This window comes from Eucalyptus grandis, chromosome 7, assembly GCF_016545825.1.
Source record: "Eucalyptus grandis isolate ANBG69807.140 chromosome 7, ASM1654582v1, whole genome shotgun sequence".
In the NCBI taxonomy this organism is placed as follows: Eukaryota; Viridiplantae; Streptophyta; class Magnoliopsida; order Myrtales; family Myrtaceae; genus Eucalyptus; species Eucalyptus grandis.
The window spans coordinates 43,830,908-43,847,840 of NC_052618.1; the positions used below are offsets into that span (position 1 = coordinate 43,830,908).

The 16,933-nt window shown below is 39.7% G+C and overlaps 3 protein-coding genes across 5 annotated transcripts; 2 read left to right on the plus strand and 1 right to left on the minus strand.

Annotated features, from left to right (window-relative positions):
• The first annotated feature begins 379 nt into the window (after positions 1–379).
• LOC120296417 lies at positions 380–2,634 on the plus strand. 3 transcript variants are annotated; one of them, XR_005553366.1, is made up of 4 exons: positions 380–634; positions 919–1,078; positions 1,173–2,178; positions 2,350–2,634. XR_005553366.1 is itself a non-coding variant. In XM_039318378.1 (3 exons), exons 1-3 carry the CDS (start codon positions 476–478, stop codon positions 1,256–1,258), a joined length of 405 nt encoding a protein of 134 aa, XP_039174312.1. In that variant the 5' UTR covers positions 380–475; the 3' UTR covers positions 1,259–2,634. The 3 variants fall into 3 exon arrangements, 1 of the variants encoding a protein (XP_039174312.1); XR_005553365.1 differs by having other exon boundaries at positions 1,173–1,370; positions 2,048–2,634; XM_039318378.1 differs by having other exon boundaries at positions 1,173–2,634.
• A 6,960-nt stretch (positions 2,635–9,594) lies between these two features.
• LOC104453614 lies at positions 9,595–12,933 on the plus strand. Its single transcript, XM_010068220.2, is given in 8 exon segments — positions 9,595–9,817; positions 9,913–9,959; positions 10,225–10,384; positions 10,475–10,670; positions 11,663–11,792; positions 12,036–12,212; positions 12,286–12,361; positions 12,364–12,933. Coding segments are annotated over 8 exon segments (1,065 nt in total). The 5' UTR covers positions 9,595–9,612; the 3' UTR covers positions 12,438–12,933.
• A 271-nt stretch (positions 12,934–13,204) lies between these two features.
• On the minus strand, positions 13,205–16,295 carry LOC104453615 (putative Myb family transcription factor At1g14600). Its single transcript, XM_010068222.3, has 5 exons — positions 15,894–16,295; positions 15,701–15,777; positions 15,446–15,485; positions 14,744–15,045; positions 13,205–13,762 (listed from the first exon to the last, which is right to left on the minus strand). The coding sequence occupies exons 1-5, from the start codon at positions 16,000–16,002 to the stop codon at positions 13,466–13,468; spliced, it is 825 nt and encodes a 274-aa protein (XP_010066524.2). The 5' UTR covers positions 16,003–16,295; the 3' UTR covers positions 13,205–13,465.
• Positions 16,296–16,933: the final 638 nt, after the last annotated feature.

The following is a 16,933-nucleotide window of genomic DNA, read 5'->3' on the forward strand; positions in this document are numbered from 1 at the left end:
TATATTACATTCAAATTTGGGAACTATGAGTATTAGTTTTCCTAAAAAAAGAAAAAGAGAATAATTTAACACTCCTGCAATGGGAATGTCGATATAATCATAAGCAGTATTTAGAAGATAGAAACATGGAAATTAGGTATCTTTCATAAGAGTGGAGTGGCTACATATTGCTTGCTATTGTTGTATGTCAAGAAAGTTGGCGTAAAGTTTATAAAATAAGAGGCTAGCAAAATCAGTCACTTCTGGTCATCTAGCTCCTTCCTAGAAGTTTCTACGAAAGTGTCAACTAAAGACTACAAACAGTCGAATTAGAAATCTGGCGCTTTAATAGAAAAAAAAGTATAATTCAATCTTTTCTTAGAAGGGCGGATGGAAAAACGTTTGGGTTAGACGATCGGGTCGGGTCGTCATTGGAAAATGAACTGGGTGGTCGGGTCGAACCTCAACTGAACATGAAAACCGCCGGACTTTCACCATGTTTTTGGGCAGAGAGAGAAGAGAAGAAGGAGAAGAAGGAGAAGAAGAAGACGAGGATGAAGAAGCGAAGACAAAGAAGACGACGATGAAGCCATGGGAACAGCACTCCGGGAGGGAGAAGAGCGCCACCAAAGAAGCCATGTGCCTCCTTGAAAAGGTTGGATTGCCTTCTTAAAGTTGAACCTTTTAAGCGTTACTCGGTGAGACGCTACTGGTTACATAATGTGTTTTGAGTGAGTGTATGGTTCATTTGTGCTTGAACCTTAGAGTGAAGAATTGGGTCTCCTTTGAGTTATTGTAATTGCATTGGTCAGCGATATCCTGATCATAGACTTGTTCATGTGGAAGTTGGTTGAAATAGCTAAACGATATGGGTCTTCCATTCCTATATAGGATTGTAAAATTTCATGGTCCTTAGCTGTGTAATGGATGCTTTCGCAGTGTTTTGGGACATCTGCTGCTAGGGAGAGTAATAACTTGGAGCTGGCTGATGCAAAGCTGACTGCTGAGAGAAGGAAAGTATGTCCCGAGGAATTGGATCAGGACGGTGCTGATGGTGCCGAGTGTGGGCATTCAGCCGATGAATATTGGAATGAGAATGGTACTCTTCTTCTGTTCAAAACCCGATTACTACATGCTTAGATATCTGCAGAACAGTGGTCTAACTGCCTTCAACTTTACTATCTAACCGAAAGAAGGTAAGCTCTCAGAAGATGTATCTTCCCAAACAAAGGAAGACATGCGTGCGAATCAATCTCGAGCTCTTTCATTAGTTGATTGACAGGGAGTGGTGTGCTTCTCTTTACATTCCCTTATGAGGGTTCAGCCGACACCATTCAAATTGTGTCTCATATTTTCGATTCCTGGCGATCTGGAAATTCAAGTTCCCCACGGTGAGTTTTTCTTTTTCTTCCCTGACATTGGACACTAATACGGTTCCCTAATAGATTTCATTCATTTCCTACCGTGGCTTGTTACTTTCGGATTGGGTAATTTGCTAGGAGTCACTACTGATGCATAAAACCTCTTGCATCACATTGGACAGAAAATTTTGGCATTGATGGATGAGTATTCTAAATGAAAAAGGAAAGAAAAAACAGATGTGCAACTAATCCTCAATGAGGCATGTCTGTTTTACTTGATCAGCTTAAAATTCCACTCTGCCCTCTACAGTGTAATGAGATTGCTGTATAGTGTGCTTTTGATTTTACTTTCAATATGTTGGTGACTTTTTTCAAATAAATGCCCATAATCACTAGAAATCTATATATGTTAACATTTAAATTCAATTAAAATATATATTTTTTAATAATTAAAGGGCCATCTAATAGCCCATCAGCACAACCTACAGTTGCAGTCGAAAGCATTTTTCTTGAAGGAGACATCTTTCCTGACCCTTTTCTCCAAAAGAGAGAGAGAGAGTAGTAGATCTTTGGCTGTGGAAAAACACCTTGAATTTTCTCCATTCTGGGAACTGTAGCTTGTAGACTATCTACTTATGTATTTTTTGCTAGCATTTGATTTAACTGACCACTGTTTTACAAATTGCGAGTTGGTTTTTCTGCTGCAGTTTGCATGATTGAATTTTTCGTATCTGAGCTACATGGAGGTTGAACAAGCCAGACCTAAGGGCTGTTGTTCAAAAGGCTTGTTCTCAAGTTTATAAAGTATAACCCAAGCAGACTTGCACAACTGATAAAGGTACTGTATCATAAGAAGATCAAGTTAGCTACTGATATCTTCTGGTTTTTTGTAGATCTTTGCTGTGGAATACGCGCCTTGAATTTTCTCCATTCTGGGAATTGTAGCTTGTAGACTAGCTTCTTCTTTATTCTTTGCCAGCATTTGATTTAACTGACCACTGTTTCGCAGAGTGCCAGTCGGTTTTTTTGGTGCTCTTGGTGTCGTCAAATTTTTCCGGTCCTAACTACTTGCAGGTTGAAGGAGCCAGACCTACGGACTGTTGTTCAAAACCTTATTCTCAAGTCTATAAAGGATAACCTAAGCAGACTTTCACAACCGATAAAAGTGCTGTCTCATAAGAAGATCAAGTTATCTGCTGATTGCTGTATGGTATGGAATTGTATTTCCTAATTCTGTTTCAGCAGTTGCTTCTTACCCTATTGCACGAAGTCTTTTCCTCTCCCTTCAATTGAATCAGAGCTGTTACAATCTTGTTGTGGCATCCTCACAAATTGGTTTATCTTGTGACTATGTATGCTCGAAAGCGGCATGACTCACGATTGGCAAACTGGCTTTAAATGCCAGATAAGAGAATTCGATAGTTCCTTCAAAGAGAGACAAGCGTAAAATTGTATAAGAACTCTTAATGCAGCTCACATTAACGACACGCGTACATATGCACAATCTTCAATTGAAAAAAAGAATTCAATGTGGTTGTTTGGATGCTGCTGAGGAATTGAAAGAAGACAGACAAATTTGCACGTTGAATGAGATTCATTGACGTTACTTTCGTGGTCTGTTGTTTCTCAGCAGCCGCAGAATGATCAAAAACTCAGATAAATGCCTTGAAAAAGGATAAAGAGATATCAATTCGAAAGAAGACAATCACCAGCAGAGAGAGAGAGCTCGGCAACGGCCACGGCAAAAATTGAGAGCCTGAAAATGGAGCCAAGAAGTGATGCAATGCGTGCAAAAAATCAACGCCAATTTCAGGACTCTGAAGGGAGATAGAGAGAGAGAGAGAAGAGAATCATTCATGAATCGATCATTTGCGACCTATACATCAAATCGAGCACAAAATGGCCAAATACTCACCCAAAAACAAGAATAACTTTATACCCAAAAACAAACCACCGTTAAGTTTTCTACTTGACAGCAAGCGTGACATCCAGAGTCGAGATACATGAAGCAGGAACACTCAAAACGACGTTGCTGTTTTCAGGTACTTCATAACCATATTGGGATTCCACTTCATGTTTGCCCCCAGATATCAAGGGATTTGGGTCTGAAGGCTTGAAGATTGAGGCTTAAGTTTTCACGTTTAAAAAACCAAAAGTCACCTAATAAGCTTATCGATCCATCTATTATCTCTGTGGGATAATGATTCTTCTATCTCGTACAAATATCAACTATGGTAGCTTCGTTTAAAAAGGTTTATTCCTTGACTTTCATCAATATTTATTTGCTTGGAATTTCTTCCATCATCCAACTTCTGGCTTTTATCTTCTGCTCTGTTTTTTCCCACGAGAGCACCATCAGCGATGGCACTCTTTGTTTTGAAGAGATTTTGATTTTGAAACCTTAAAAACTTAAATCAACGCGATAATTCAACACCAAAAAAAAAGAAAAAAAGATCTCATTCATAATCACGATAGCATTCCCAATCAATCACCGTTATTCTTACTTCATTTGTTTCTTCTTGTACTGCTAATGAATGAATGAACTCTGGCAAGTACTAAAATTCCAACATGAAATGCGTATCAACAACCATACGTGATGGAAGTGGTGGCGCTCTTCCTTCGTGCGGTTGATGGTGGAACAAATGAACAAATACGAACACTAAAATGTTTTGCTTTACTAGACGAGTGAGTTCTTGAAGAAGACCCCAAAAGTGAGCTGTAGAGAGCAATATCAACAATTAACAGATAAGAGGAGAAAGAAGGTGACATTCCCGATCAATCACCATTATTCATACATCCTTTGCTTCTTCTTGTGCTGCTAACGACTGACTGAAATGTGGGGAGCACTATGATTCCAACATGAAATGCATATTGGCAACCTTATGTGGCAGAAGCGGTGGCGCTCTCCCTCTGTGCAGTCGACGGTGGAACAAATGAACAAATACGAACACCAAAATCTTCAGCTTTACCAGACAAATGTGTTCCCGAAGGAGACCACAAAAGTGAGCTGCAAAGAGCAATATCAACAATGATAGATAGGGGAGAAAGAAGGTGACATTCCCAATCAGTCACCATTATTCATACATCCTTTGCTTCTTCTTGTGCTGCTAATGACCGAATGAACTCTGACAAGTACTAAAGTTCCAATATGAAAAATGTGTATCAGCAACTGGACGTGGCAAAAGCAGTGGCACTCTTCCTCCACAAAGTTGACGGTAGAACAAATGAACAATACGAACACTAAAATCTTTTACTTCACCAGATGAATAAGTTTCTGAAGGAGACCACAGAAGTGAGCTGCAGAAAGCAATATCAATAACGGTAGATAAGGAGGAAGAAGGATTGGCCTTTGGAACAACAACAACGTAGGCAAAGCAATGGATAGAGAAAGTGAAAGGATCATGAGCGGGTGAAAGATGTGGGCGCCGCAAGCAGTATTAATGGCTGGTAGATGAGCCACAAGTGGAAGGGATAAGAAGCAATAGAGAAGCATATCAAAGATAAAAAAGACGGCAATGGGGTGGGTTTCAAATGGAAGATCAGGCCTCCCCTGGAACTTCGCTGTAATGAAGCTGGGCAAAGCTTGAGTGATGAAGGTCAATATAGCATGCATATTCCTCCATTGATCATGATCAATAATAAGCATTTTGGGATTTGTATATATTTGGAGAGAAAGAGAAAGAGGATGCACAACAGAAAGAGAGTGATTGTTCAGGAAGACGAAGAGAATGATGGAATAGGGCAGAGCGGCTAGTGCGTTGTTTTAAATGGATTTGATTATTTGAAGACCTGAAATGTGAATTGGACCGATTGTCTATCTATCACAAGGGCCCCAGACAATCACCAGGGTGCGACAGTACCGCGTCCCTAGTCACGGGGGCCCAAGACAATTATCAGGATATGGTAGTTCTGGGTAGCATAGCAACGCGTCATGAGGGCCCAAGATAGCCACTAGGGTACGACAAGGTCGCATAGCAACAAGTCGCATATGCGTAACTCGTATCGGGTCGCGTCTCGACCCATCGCGGACGCGTAACGTGGTACTGTGACACCCTGGTGATTGTTTTAGGGCCTGCGCTGAAGTCGATGGCCTTGTGCGTGGAGTTTTTGGACTTATAAAAATTCATCCTGAGTTCAAAAGTCCCCGCCCCATAATGACACTTGTTTTGTTGAATCGACATTTCACGATTTCTTTTGAAGAAATTGTTCTTTAGATGTCTCAACTTTTTATAAAAATGACATTAATGACGTTTGGTTTGGGGTGAATTTGCTTTACTCTGCTGTCACGTTCACATATCCTTAGTGATATTCTCTGGTGCACCAGGATCACATGAGCCCAGTGAATTTCAATCCTCGAATCAAGATGCCCATCAAAATTAAGGGTTCACATGCATTTGAATCACATGTTTCAGGGCCAATTACGAATTTTTCGCATAGTGGACTCAAAGGCCAGGCAACCCTACGTCCTCTCGCAATTTCTGTGGATTCTCCCCTGTTGAATCTGCTTAAAATGTAAAATAGAAAGAACTAGAAATCCCCATAAGACAAACAGGCATTACGAAAATGCTCGATAATGAGTGATTTCGATCGTCCGCATGGCAACATGAAATAGAGCACCTGTTCCGCGAGTAAAGTCCCAAATTCCCAGAACATAATCTCCTTCCGCCATGACAAACGTGCAACATCGAATTAACGGAGGAGGAAATAGATCGTTTGGATAAATGTAGCTTTATTTCATCTACTTCAATTCATAGTGAGCAAATTATATGAAGATCACTCGGTATAAAAAAAGGGTAGAAAACAGGGTAGTCCTTAGACTTTGGCTATATCCCGTGATTTTTTATTTTTTTTGGTCAGCTAAATCCGGTGATTGAATATTGGCTTAATGGCTTTTTCTTTTCATTTGAGAGGGAGAAGAGCGCCACCAAAGAAGCCATGTGCCTCCTTGAAAAAAATTTGATTACCTTCTTAAATTTGAACCTTTGAAGCGCGACTGAATGAGATGCTACTGATTCGGGGCAGCGCGGTTGTTGCACCTTCTTAAATGGACTGATTATTAAAAGTCCCGAATTGCGCCTGTCGGGACTTCGGCCATTCGGGACTCCGGCAGCGGTGTCCAACACAGTCACAAGGAAACGACGATACCTGGTGACGCGTCGCGAGGACCCAAAACAATCCCAAGGGTATGACATTACCTGTTCGCATAGCCGCGCATCACAAGGGCCCAAAATAATCATCGGGGTACGACACTACCGTGTTCGCCGGGTCGCATAGCGACGTGTTACAACATGCCACGATATGCCACGAGGAGCCAAGACAATCACCAAGGTACGACACTATTGTGTTTGTCGGGTGGCATAGCAGCACATCCAAGGGCCCAAGATAGTCACCAAGGTACAACACTGCAGTGTTCATCGAGTCACATAGCGACGCGTCATGAGGATCCAAGACAGCCACCAAGACACAACACTAATGTAGTCACTAGGTACGACACTACCGTGTCACAGTGGTGTCGTGCCCACCTTGGTGATGTCTTGAGCCCTCGTGATGTGTCGGTGTGCAACCCGACACGATAATGCCGTACCCTGATGATTGTCTTGTACCCTTGTGACGTGTTGCTATGTGATCCTGTCGACTATCTTAGGACTTATGCTGAAGTCAATTGCCTTAGGGTGAACTTTTTGGACTCATACGGAAAATGATTTCTTCACCATGTGCTTCGCTCAAAATTCAGTACGAGTTCGAAAGCCCTTGCCCGATAATGACACTGATTTTTGTGAATCGACATTTCACGATTTCTTTTGACAAAATTGTGCTTTGGGTTTCTCAACTTTTATGAAAATGACATTCGGTTTAGGGTGGATTTGCTATGCCATATTCTCACGTTCAAAATATCTTCAAAGATATTCTTGGATGTACCGAGAACATGTAAGATCAGTGCATCTCAATTTTTGAATCAGGATGCCCATCAAAGTTAAGGGTTCACATGCATTTTGACTCACGTGTTTTGGGATCATTTTAAGACATTTTCGCCTGCTGGACTCAGGCCGGGCAATCTTGTGTTGTGTCCTCCTAGGATTGTGAGGTGATCCGCCCACAATTTTTTTGGATTCTGCCCCGGTTGAATTTGCTTAAAATGTAAAATACAAGGACTAGAGTACTCCATTAAGGCAAAAAGCATTATGAAAGTGCTCGATAATGAGTTTGATTCCGATCATCTGCATTGGCAACATGAAATAGAGCGGCCTAGTTATGCAAGTAAACTCCCAAATTCGCATAACATAATCTCCTCCCGTAATGACAAACGGGCAACATAAACGAAATGGAGGGGGGAAATAGACCGTTTGCTCAAATGTAGCTCTATTTTATCTACAACTCCACCACATAATGAACAAATTATATGAAAATCACTCGGTATAAAAAAAAAGGTACATGATAGGATAATTTTTTAAATTTTGATTCAATGTGCAATGTCAACTTTGAGCTTTTAATTTGTTTAGTATAGTTTTTGAACTATTCTTAAATGTTCAATCTAATTCATAAATTTTCAATTTGTTCAACCTAGTCTCTCAACTTTCCACACCAAAATTTAACAAATTCTTTGCTACTATTCACAAGTTTTCATAATCACACTATTTCTCATTTTTTTAAATATTTTTCATTTTAACCCATCTCCTAACTCAACCAAAAATATATGATCTTTTTATTAATTTTTTTTATACCTTTTTGATCTTTATAAATACTATGATAGCTCTACATAAGTATATTTTAGCTTATGATCACTATAATAGGAGAGGTAAAACCTCACTTCAAGTATTATCGGGTGGATAATCCTGCTATTTTAATTTCTTAATTTACAGATTTAATTAGATTTAATTAAGAAAGCTTGAAACACACTAGCTTGCAAACTTATCAATTGAAAAAATTAGTAATAAGATCAAGATTGATATAAGTACACCTATTCACAAATAAAATAACATCGTTTGTAGATTTCCTTATAAAATCCTATCTCCTTAAAAGGGATAACAATATTAAAAACTCTGAATACCACCCGTGGTGGTGGCGTAGTGATTGAGTATAAGTTCCTTTCGGGAGAGGTCCTAAGTTTGAATCGTTGCGTTGTCTGCATGCGAGTAAACTCACGACTTACCCGAGGCAACAAGAGTGGTGGTGACTCTATTGCTCCTCTAGGATTTACTCCACCGTGAAGCGACTCACGAAGGTTCCCTGAGTATCAAAAAAAAAAAAAAAAAAAAATGAACCTGTACTAGTATGATACATTTACCCCAAATTAATTTTCCCACAACATATTTACCATAAACTACTCTTCGTCTCACGAAAAATCCCAAATTGGTATACTTGACCTAGACCCACCCTCGATGTCATAGCAAGAATATCAACATGGTATAATTCTAAATGAATTATACTTTTATATTAAAGAGATCATAAGCTAAAATATATTAAATAAAACCATCATAATAATTATATAGATCAAAATAAGTAAAAAGTAACAAAAAGATAGCATTTTTTTTGTTGATTTAGTAAATCGAATAAGATGAAATATGGGCAATAATGCAATTATGAAAGCTTGTGAATAGTATTAGAAAATTGATTTGGCTATGTTATAGAAAGTTGAAAGATTATATTGAACAAATTCAAAATTTAGGCGTTAAAATGAACAATTAGCAATAATTAAAACACAAAATTCAACAAATTTAAAGTTTAAAAATTACATTACCAAGCCAAAGATTAAGCATTCTTAGTATCATTTTGATGAAAAGAAAAGAATAATCGAACACCCCCACATAGGAATGCCGATATAATCATTCTCTATATACGGAAAGAGATAAACATGAAAATTAGACGTGTTTCGCGAGAGCTGCATCGCTGCATATCGCTTGCTATTAACAGAGATATCCAAGAAATTCAGCGTAAAGTTTGTCAACAACAAAAACACAAGATCAATCGTCTCTTTGGTCAAGTCTCAGCTCTTCCTTGGCATTTCCTTAAAAAAGAGTTGACAAAAGACTAAATAAACAATGGAATTAGAAAGCTTGTGTTTTTTTGTAATTAAGCATAGTCCTCTTGTGCTTTTGTAAGTAAGCATGGTCCAATCTTTTTCTTAAAAAGGAAATTTGGAAAATATTTGGATAGACCGGTCGAGCCGTTGTGGGAAAACGGACCGGGCGGTCGGGCCGGACTTCAACTGAAAATGAAAAACCGCCGTGAGTTTCACCATTCGTTAGGGCAGAGACAGAGATTGAAGTCGACCATGGAAAACACTCAGAGCAGAGAGAAGAGAGAAATTGCAGAAGAAGAAGAAGGCGACAACGATGAAGAAGCGAAGACGAAGAAGACGACGATGACGCCATGGGAGCAGCACTCGGCCGTCATCAGCATCCCGCGCTTCGACTACAACGCCCCCTCTTCCCTCCTTCGGCGCTCCCACTCCGGCTTCCTCATCACCTGCACCATCAGTGTACCATCTCTCCTTCGCTTTCTGGGTTGTCGATTCGATGATTGAATCTTGGGCTGATGGGTTTTCGTTTTTGGTCCATTTTCCTGTCTCCAGAGAGGGAGAAGAGCGCCACCAAGGAAGCCATGTGCCTCCTTGAAAAGGTCCGATTGCCTTCTTAAAGTTTGAACCTTTTTAAGCGTTACTGAATGAGATGCTACGTAATTTGTTTGAGTAATTTTGTGGTTCAGTTATGCTTGGAGCTTAGAGTGAAGAATTGGGTCTCCTTTGAGTTAGTGTAATTGTGTTGATTGATGATGTCCTGACTGGTTCATGTGGAAGCGATTTGAAGTAGCTCGATGAAATGGGTCTTCCTTTTCCTACTTGGGGTTGTGCAATTTCATGGCATTGTTATGGATGCTTTTCCAGTTTTGCGGGGCATTTGCTGCTAGGGAGAGTACTAAGTTGGAGTTGGCTGATGCAAAATTGACTGCTAAGAGAAGGAAAGTATGTCCTGAGGAATCAGATCAGGAAGGTGCCAATGGTGACGAGAGTGGGCAGATAACTGATCAGTGTTGTAAAGAGGATGGTACTCTTCTGGTCAAAACCAAATCGCTATGTACTTAGATACCTGCAAATTGTAGTCTAAGTGCCTCCAACTTCGCTATTCAACTGGCAGGTAAGCTTTCAGAAGATGTGTCTTCTCAAACAAAGGAAGACATCAGTGCAAATAAATCTTCAGCTCTTTCATTAGTCAAGTTGACAGGGAGTGGTTTGCTCCTCTTTACGTTCCCCCATGAGGATTCAGCCGACACCATTCAAATTGTGTCTGATATTATTGATTCCCTGGGATCTGCAGATTCGAGTTCCCCAGAGTGAGTTTTTAGTTTCCTTCCTTGACATTAGACACTGAAATAGCTACTAGTTGATAACATGCATTTCCTGCCCTGGCTTGTTACTATAGGATTGGGCAATGTGCTAGGAGTTACTACTGATGCATAAGACCTTCTTGCGTCGCATGTGACAGAGAAACTTGGCATTGATGGATGAGTCCTCTAAGTTGAAAGTTAAAGGAAAGAAAAAACAGACATGCAACTAAGCCTCAATGAGGCATATCTGTCTTACTTGATCAGCTTAAACTCTACCCACTATAGTATAATAGGATTGCTGCATATTTATGCTACTTATGACTGGAAAAGTTATGTGAGTGGTTGGTTTGGCTAATTTGCTTTTGACTTGTATTTTGGTTTTTTTGGGACTTTTTCGACAATAAATGTCCTTATTCTCTTGAAAAATGTATATGCAACATTCTAAGTCACCCCAAAGTTTATTGTAATTTTTATCAATTAAAATATTATTTTTATATATTAAAGACCATCCAATAGCCCATTAGTGCACCCTACAATTGCAGTTAAGCAGGCATTTCAGATAACTCGAAATATTGCAAATGTGTGTGTCGTGGAAGGACAACAATGAAAGCATTTTTATTTTTTTTGTGAAGGAGACATCTTTGCTGATATTTTAGAACCCCCCAAAAAAAAAAAAAAAAAAAAAAAAAAACAGAAGGTTTTTCGTGGATCTTTGGCTGTGGAAAATGCATCAAGAATTTTCCCCATTGCTGGAAACTTGTAGCTTGTTGACGTAACTTCTTATGAATTCGTTGCTAGCATTTGATTAGACAGACCACTGTTTTGCAAATTTTGAGAATTTTAACTTGAAAGGATCTCTCTAAAAAAAATATTATTTTAAACTTTGCTAAACGTTTTCTCCTGAACTCTGACTTTATTTTATTATTTATATGGTTGGAATTACATTTTAGGATTTATTCATTCAAATGACAATTAAAGAAGTCAGTTTTTTGGTGCAGGTGGTGTCATCGAATTTTTCCTATCCAAGCTACATGCAGTTTGAATGAGCCAGACCTAAGGACTGTTGTTCAAAAGCTTGTTCTTAAGTTTGTGAAGGATAAGCAAAGTACACTTGCATCACCAATAAAGGTACATGTTCAATCTGTATTGCTTAAGTCCCTTCCCCCTTCCGTCCTCTTTTTAAGCGTGACACTTTGGGGATTCATTTTCTAATTTATTTAAGCTGTTGCTTCTTACCCTGTCGCACGAAGTGTTCTCCTCTACCTTAAATCGAATCAGAGCTGATACAATCTTGTTATGCATCCTTATAAATTGGTCCATGTAGTGAATCTGTCTGCTCACAAATTGATCAACTCTTCCACTGGCCTCTAGTTTGCAGTTGGATATAATAGAAGAGGTCTTGAAGAGATGGAGCTGAAGAATTCAAAAGATAAACCTGATGGTTCTGATCTATTACCTTTGTTGGACCGCCGCAAATGCTTTGAAGTCGTAGCTGCAGCAGTTAAGGATGCTATATCAGATTCAGTTGTAGATCTTAAAAACCCTGAGGTAGAGCTCCATGATGCCCCCCCCTTCTCTTCATTCTTTCTCTCTCATGTTTATCTGACATCGTTTTTTGCAGATTTCTGTTCTGGTGGAGCTCCTACCCCTTGCAGCCATTCCAAGTGGGTCACTGGTGGCCGCTGTATCAGTGCTTCCGCCAAAATGGTCACTACAAAGCCACGGCTGTGTGTCAAGGCGTTGGCTCCTCAGGCTAAGTCAAAGAATAAGTAAGTTGGTGGACTATAGCAGCCACTCACAGCTGTGAAATCTTCAAATGGAAGATGCTCGTGATTCTGGCCTTGGATTCCAAAGAACCATGAAAAGATGAAACAAACGGAATCCAACTGCCATCCATTTGTATTAGTCGGCTTTCAGCAGACACAACAGGTTAATATAGTCACGTCAATGAAAAGTTCCAGTCTCCATGCAAGTTGACATCTTGAACTGTTTCTAACTAAAGGTCGGCCTTTTTTTTTTCCCGGAAAAAAAACAATCCTTGATCCTTTAGAACATGTTGGGATTGGGGGTGAAATATTGATATTTTCTGTTCTATCTTTCCTGTGTCTTTGTGCTCTCATATTTGACCGAGACTACTATACTGTTTTTTCCCTTTCTCCTCTAGAGTTGAAATATATCTCCCCGTTAACAACTTGCGAAATGCAGTATTGGCATCGGTAATGTAAATCAACTATGATTTTGTAATTATTCTTTCAAAATTTTCCCTGAACATGAGTGCATTTCCTGTTGAATCATTGATGGTAGCAATTTACTTTGAAGGATCATCTGATATCCTCATTTCAAAAACTCCCGATCACTGTGATCAGACAATAGTTCTGACATTCATTGTTGAAGATGTGTACCCTTGTTCTGTGAGACTTCGTGAAGGATCGCTACCTTAAGGCTGATCATAACCGGCTCTTGCTCATTCATGTTCAGCATGAATCGCCAGGTCAAGCATATTAGTATTCTGCAACATGAATCACCAAGGCGTCATGGATAACAGCTCATCAGCGGAGCGCACAGGATTTGGAACTCAGTGTATTGACAAACAATGCTTACTTCCCTTAGCGCGAAAAACATAAACTAGCGCAACTATGACGAGCCCATTAACATGGTGACGATGTTGCTCTTCTGGGGACAAGAAAATCTATTCAAAATCCACTTTTTTGAAGCCAACAAGTTTGTACCTACAGAACAAATGCTTCAGGGAAGGAACTAAACACAGCAAGAATCGAAGGAACAAAATATGATCAGATGAATTATGCGCCGCAATGAGCGATGGATAGATCTAAGTTGACACAAGGCTCTTCAAAGGATGAGTATGAGGACGGTTTCGGGGAAGAGGTCGACGATATTGCTTCGCTGATCCCGCTCTCTGAAAACGCATTACTTCCCTGGAAGGAAGGTTGAATATTCATTGGAAGCGACAGCGACAGCGACAACTCGCAGCCACAGCCGTCGACGTCTTTGAGTTTTCCGACATCACTTCTCCTCATGCCTGTTCGTTTCGTGTTCTTTCGCAGCATTTGCTCTTGAACATCTTCTGGTTTCGCTCTCTGTCGGGATAAGAAAAATTGTCGAAAGAATCGATAGGGACAATGCAAAAACATGGAGCAAAGCCATTTTGAATATGCTTGATAGACGGAGCACTGTGATGTATCCTTATGTACACGCCAATGCATAGGTGCCAACAATCTCTTCAGCTATTATCGGAACGTTGAATTTGAAATTATTGCCCTTTAATTAGGCTAATCATGTAAATTCAATTCAATTATGGAAGAAATCCCACAACCTTCGTAGTCAGAAAATGTATAACACGAGTAAACTTATAGTATATACAGTCAAACCAGTAATATTTCAGAGGCAATCAAATGCGCATTCGACCTTACTCAAATTATGTGCAATACTAAACACTACACAATCGCATTGAGATGAGTTTATTCAATATATTTTCTGTGAACTTATAGTATATACTATTGGGCTTTACATTTTCAAGTCATTAAAGTTATTCCTTTTCATATTTTTAACAAGATAAAACCGGGATCCTCTCAAGAATTTGATCGTCGGGTCATTTGTACTTGTGGACCATCTTTAATATTTTTAATGAAATCAAAAGTGTTTTCACTAGTTCTTGATAAATGACCAACTAATTAAACGAACTCAAAGGCCACTTCAACCTAAATTTTTCCATTCCACGAGAATCGATGCATAAATTTGAAATTCCCTATGATCATACATGGAGAAAATTGTAATGGTAATCAAAATCGTTGGCTTGTAATCAAGGAATCTCGTCTCTAAATTTTAATTCCACATAATTGTCAAGCATTTCATGAATCACCCATCTCTCCTTTTTACCGAAATTTAATTAGTTATATTTAAAAATAAGATCATTCATATTAGTTAATTTACCAATTAGTTTTATCGCTATATCACTCCGCGTGTAATACGTGCACTTCTATTCTAATATACTGAAAAGTGAAATGCTAAAAATTAAAACCACACTAAACCATGATAGACAAGCACCTTTGTGTGCGTACCTGGAGAAAATCAGATTGTGCCACTGCATAGTACTCAGGCTTGATCATCATCTGCAGATCAGTGCATGAAGTCGCCACCAAATTTGTCGCCGCCGTCATCTCGACTCTATGCTGGAGCAAATCACAGACACAGTGCATGGACAACCGAGAATCTGATTCCAATGAGTCTTCCTTAATCGATTTCGAGGATGAGTGAAGAACGTTTCCGTCGCTGGGTTCGGGTTGTTCAACTATTATGCACCCATCAGGTTCATCATCTTCAAAAGATGGTCTTTTTCGTCCAGCACTGCTATGACTCCTCTCTGTGACAGCGCAAAATGTGGTGTTTACACAGGTTAGTATATATATAAGGAGATTCAAAAGGAGATCTGTAATTCCAGGCATATATACAAAGGTATCTATGATTATCCGTATCCAAAATTCCATGTGACCTACGACCGAGACGAGGGCTGGCAGGGGCTGTCGCCCTTGCTGTCTGCTTGGTTATTAGCTCTAATTTATGAGATTTTGTATGCACTTTTTGTTTCTAGCTGAGGTTAATAAATGAAGTGATGATGGGAGGCCGCAAAGAGATGATGAAATGCAACATCATTGCTGAAGTAGAAAATGTGCCGTTGATTAGGGCATGCACTATACTACATCTGAAACTATGAAATCAAAACCAAGACGTGCCCTTCGGGCTTCTTGTTGTATCTTACTTACCTTGCTGTCTGTTCAAGTCATTTCTCATGCTCCTGTACATCTGCGGGAGACAGAGATCAGATAATGGAGATACTCAGTAAGAAGTCCAAGAAGAATAAGTCTTAGAAAGTGTTAGGACGAATTCTGACTACATGACTCTGAATTAGTAAGAGGATCAAGTAGCATAAAAAGTTGTCGAATTTATTCGGACACTCAGCAAAGATTTTATCCAAATCATCACTCAGTAATCCTGGAAAGCTAACAAAACCTACTGACCTGGAGATGGCTCTTAACGTGGGAAATGGTCAGACCCCTGACGTCCATGAGCTGAAGAACCATCTTGGGTGTGGCCTCTGAGATGAATCGGAATAAAATTGTTGTGAGGCGCATCACACAAATCATACAAGCATCAAAAGTAAAAGCAAATTAATCATATCACAAAGAAGAGAGGATCAATGTAATACTTAACTGTGATGACCGCCGAGAAGGTGGACAGCATGCACAAAGCAGCGGTGAAGCTCTGGAGTCCATCTCAGCCGTGGTGCCTTTGATCTTATGTACTGCCTCACTCCCCCCATCAATCTCTCTGTCTCACAAAGTGGAAGTCTCACTAATATATTAGTGGCTATGAGCAACCTGTTTCTTGCTGCGATATTCCGTGCTTATATCAGTGTTGTCATCTCCCAAAGAAGGTACCTCTCTCATAAACAACCTCAATATCGACCTGCTTTCTGTGTTACATGTATGTGGAGTTATTACATATAGCACTCCGCTTAAGCTTGCTTTGCTTCGCTTCTACAGATTGATCCACGAGAGATGCAGAGAGGGGGTGAGACTTAGGATGTGTGTGCTTCTTTTAAAACTCTGCCGTTGGATGCGTTTTGAAAGCAATGATTCTCTGGCTGGGTTTTTTTAAAGGAAAAGGTCGTGTTTGAACTTGTGTGTCTGTGTGTGTGTGGGAGAGAGGAACTCTTATAACGGAAGATATGTAATCTCCGATTCTGATCTGCTCTTGCGTCTGCCAAAGGTCAAAAGTGATTGCCTTCATGAGAAGAGACTATTACAAAAGGAACTAGGAAAGAATTGTCATCTTTGCTCAGTCTGTAAACACACACCTGGAAGTGCACCTGCTCCGCTTTGACCTTTAGTCTCTCTCTCTTTCTCTCTCTCTGTGTGAATGCCAAAATCGTCAATATACCAAAAGCCCCTATTTATTAGGTTGGTATGTTTCTCTCTTTCTTCATCTTTTGCGTTTACCAAAGCCTACTTGCCTCATTTGCTGTCAAAAGCTCCATCAGTTTTATTTGAAAATGTTATCTGTTTTTTTTTCCCCCTAGATTCCTAAAGTCTCGTTCACATGTTTGGTAGGCCGCTATCATTAAGGACGTGCGTTTTTCTTCCGGCTCTACGGAGGTTATTGTTTTCTTGAATATTATAATTAATATAGTGCAGGAAAAAGAGTCCAGATCAGTCTTGTTGAATGATTAATCTCGCATGTTATACATGAGC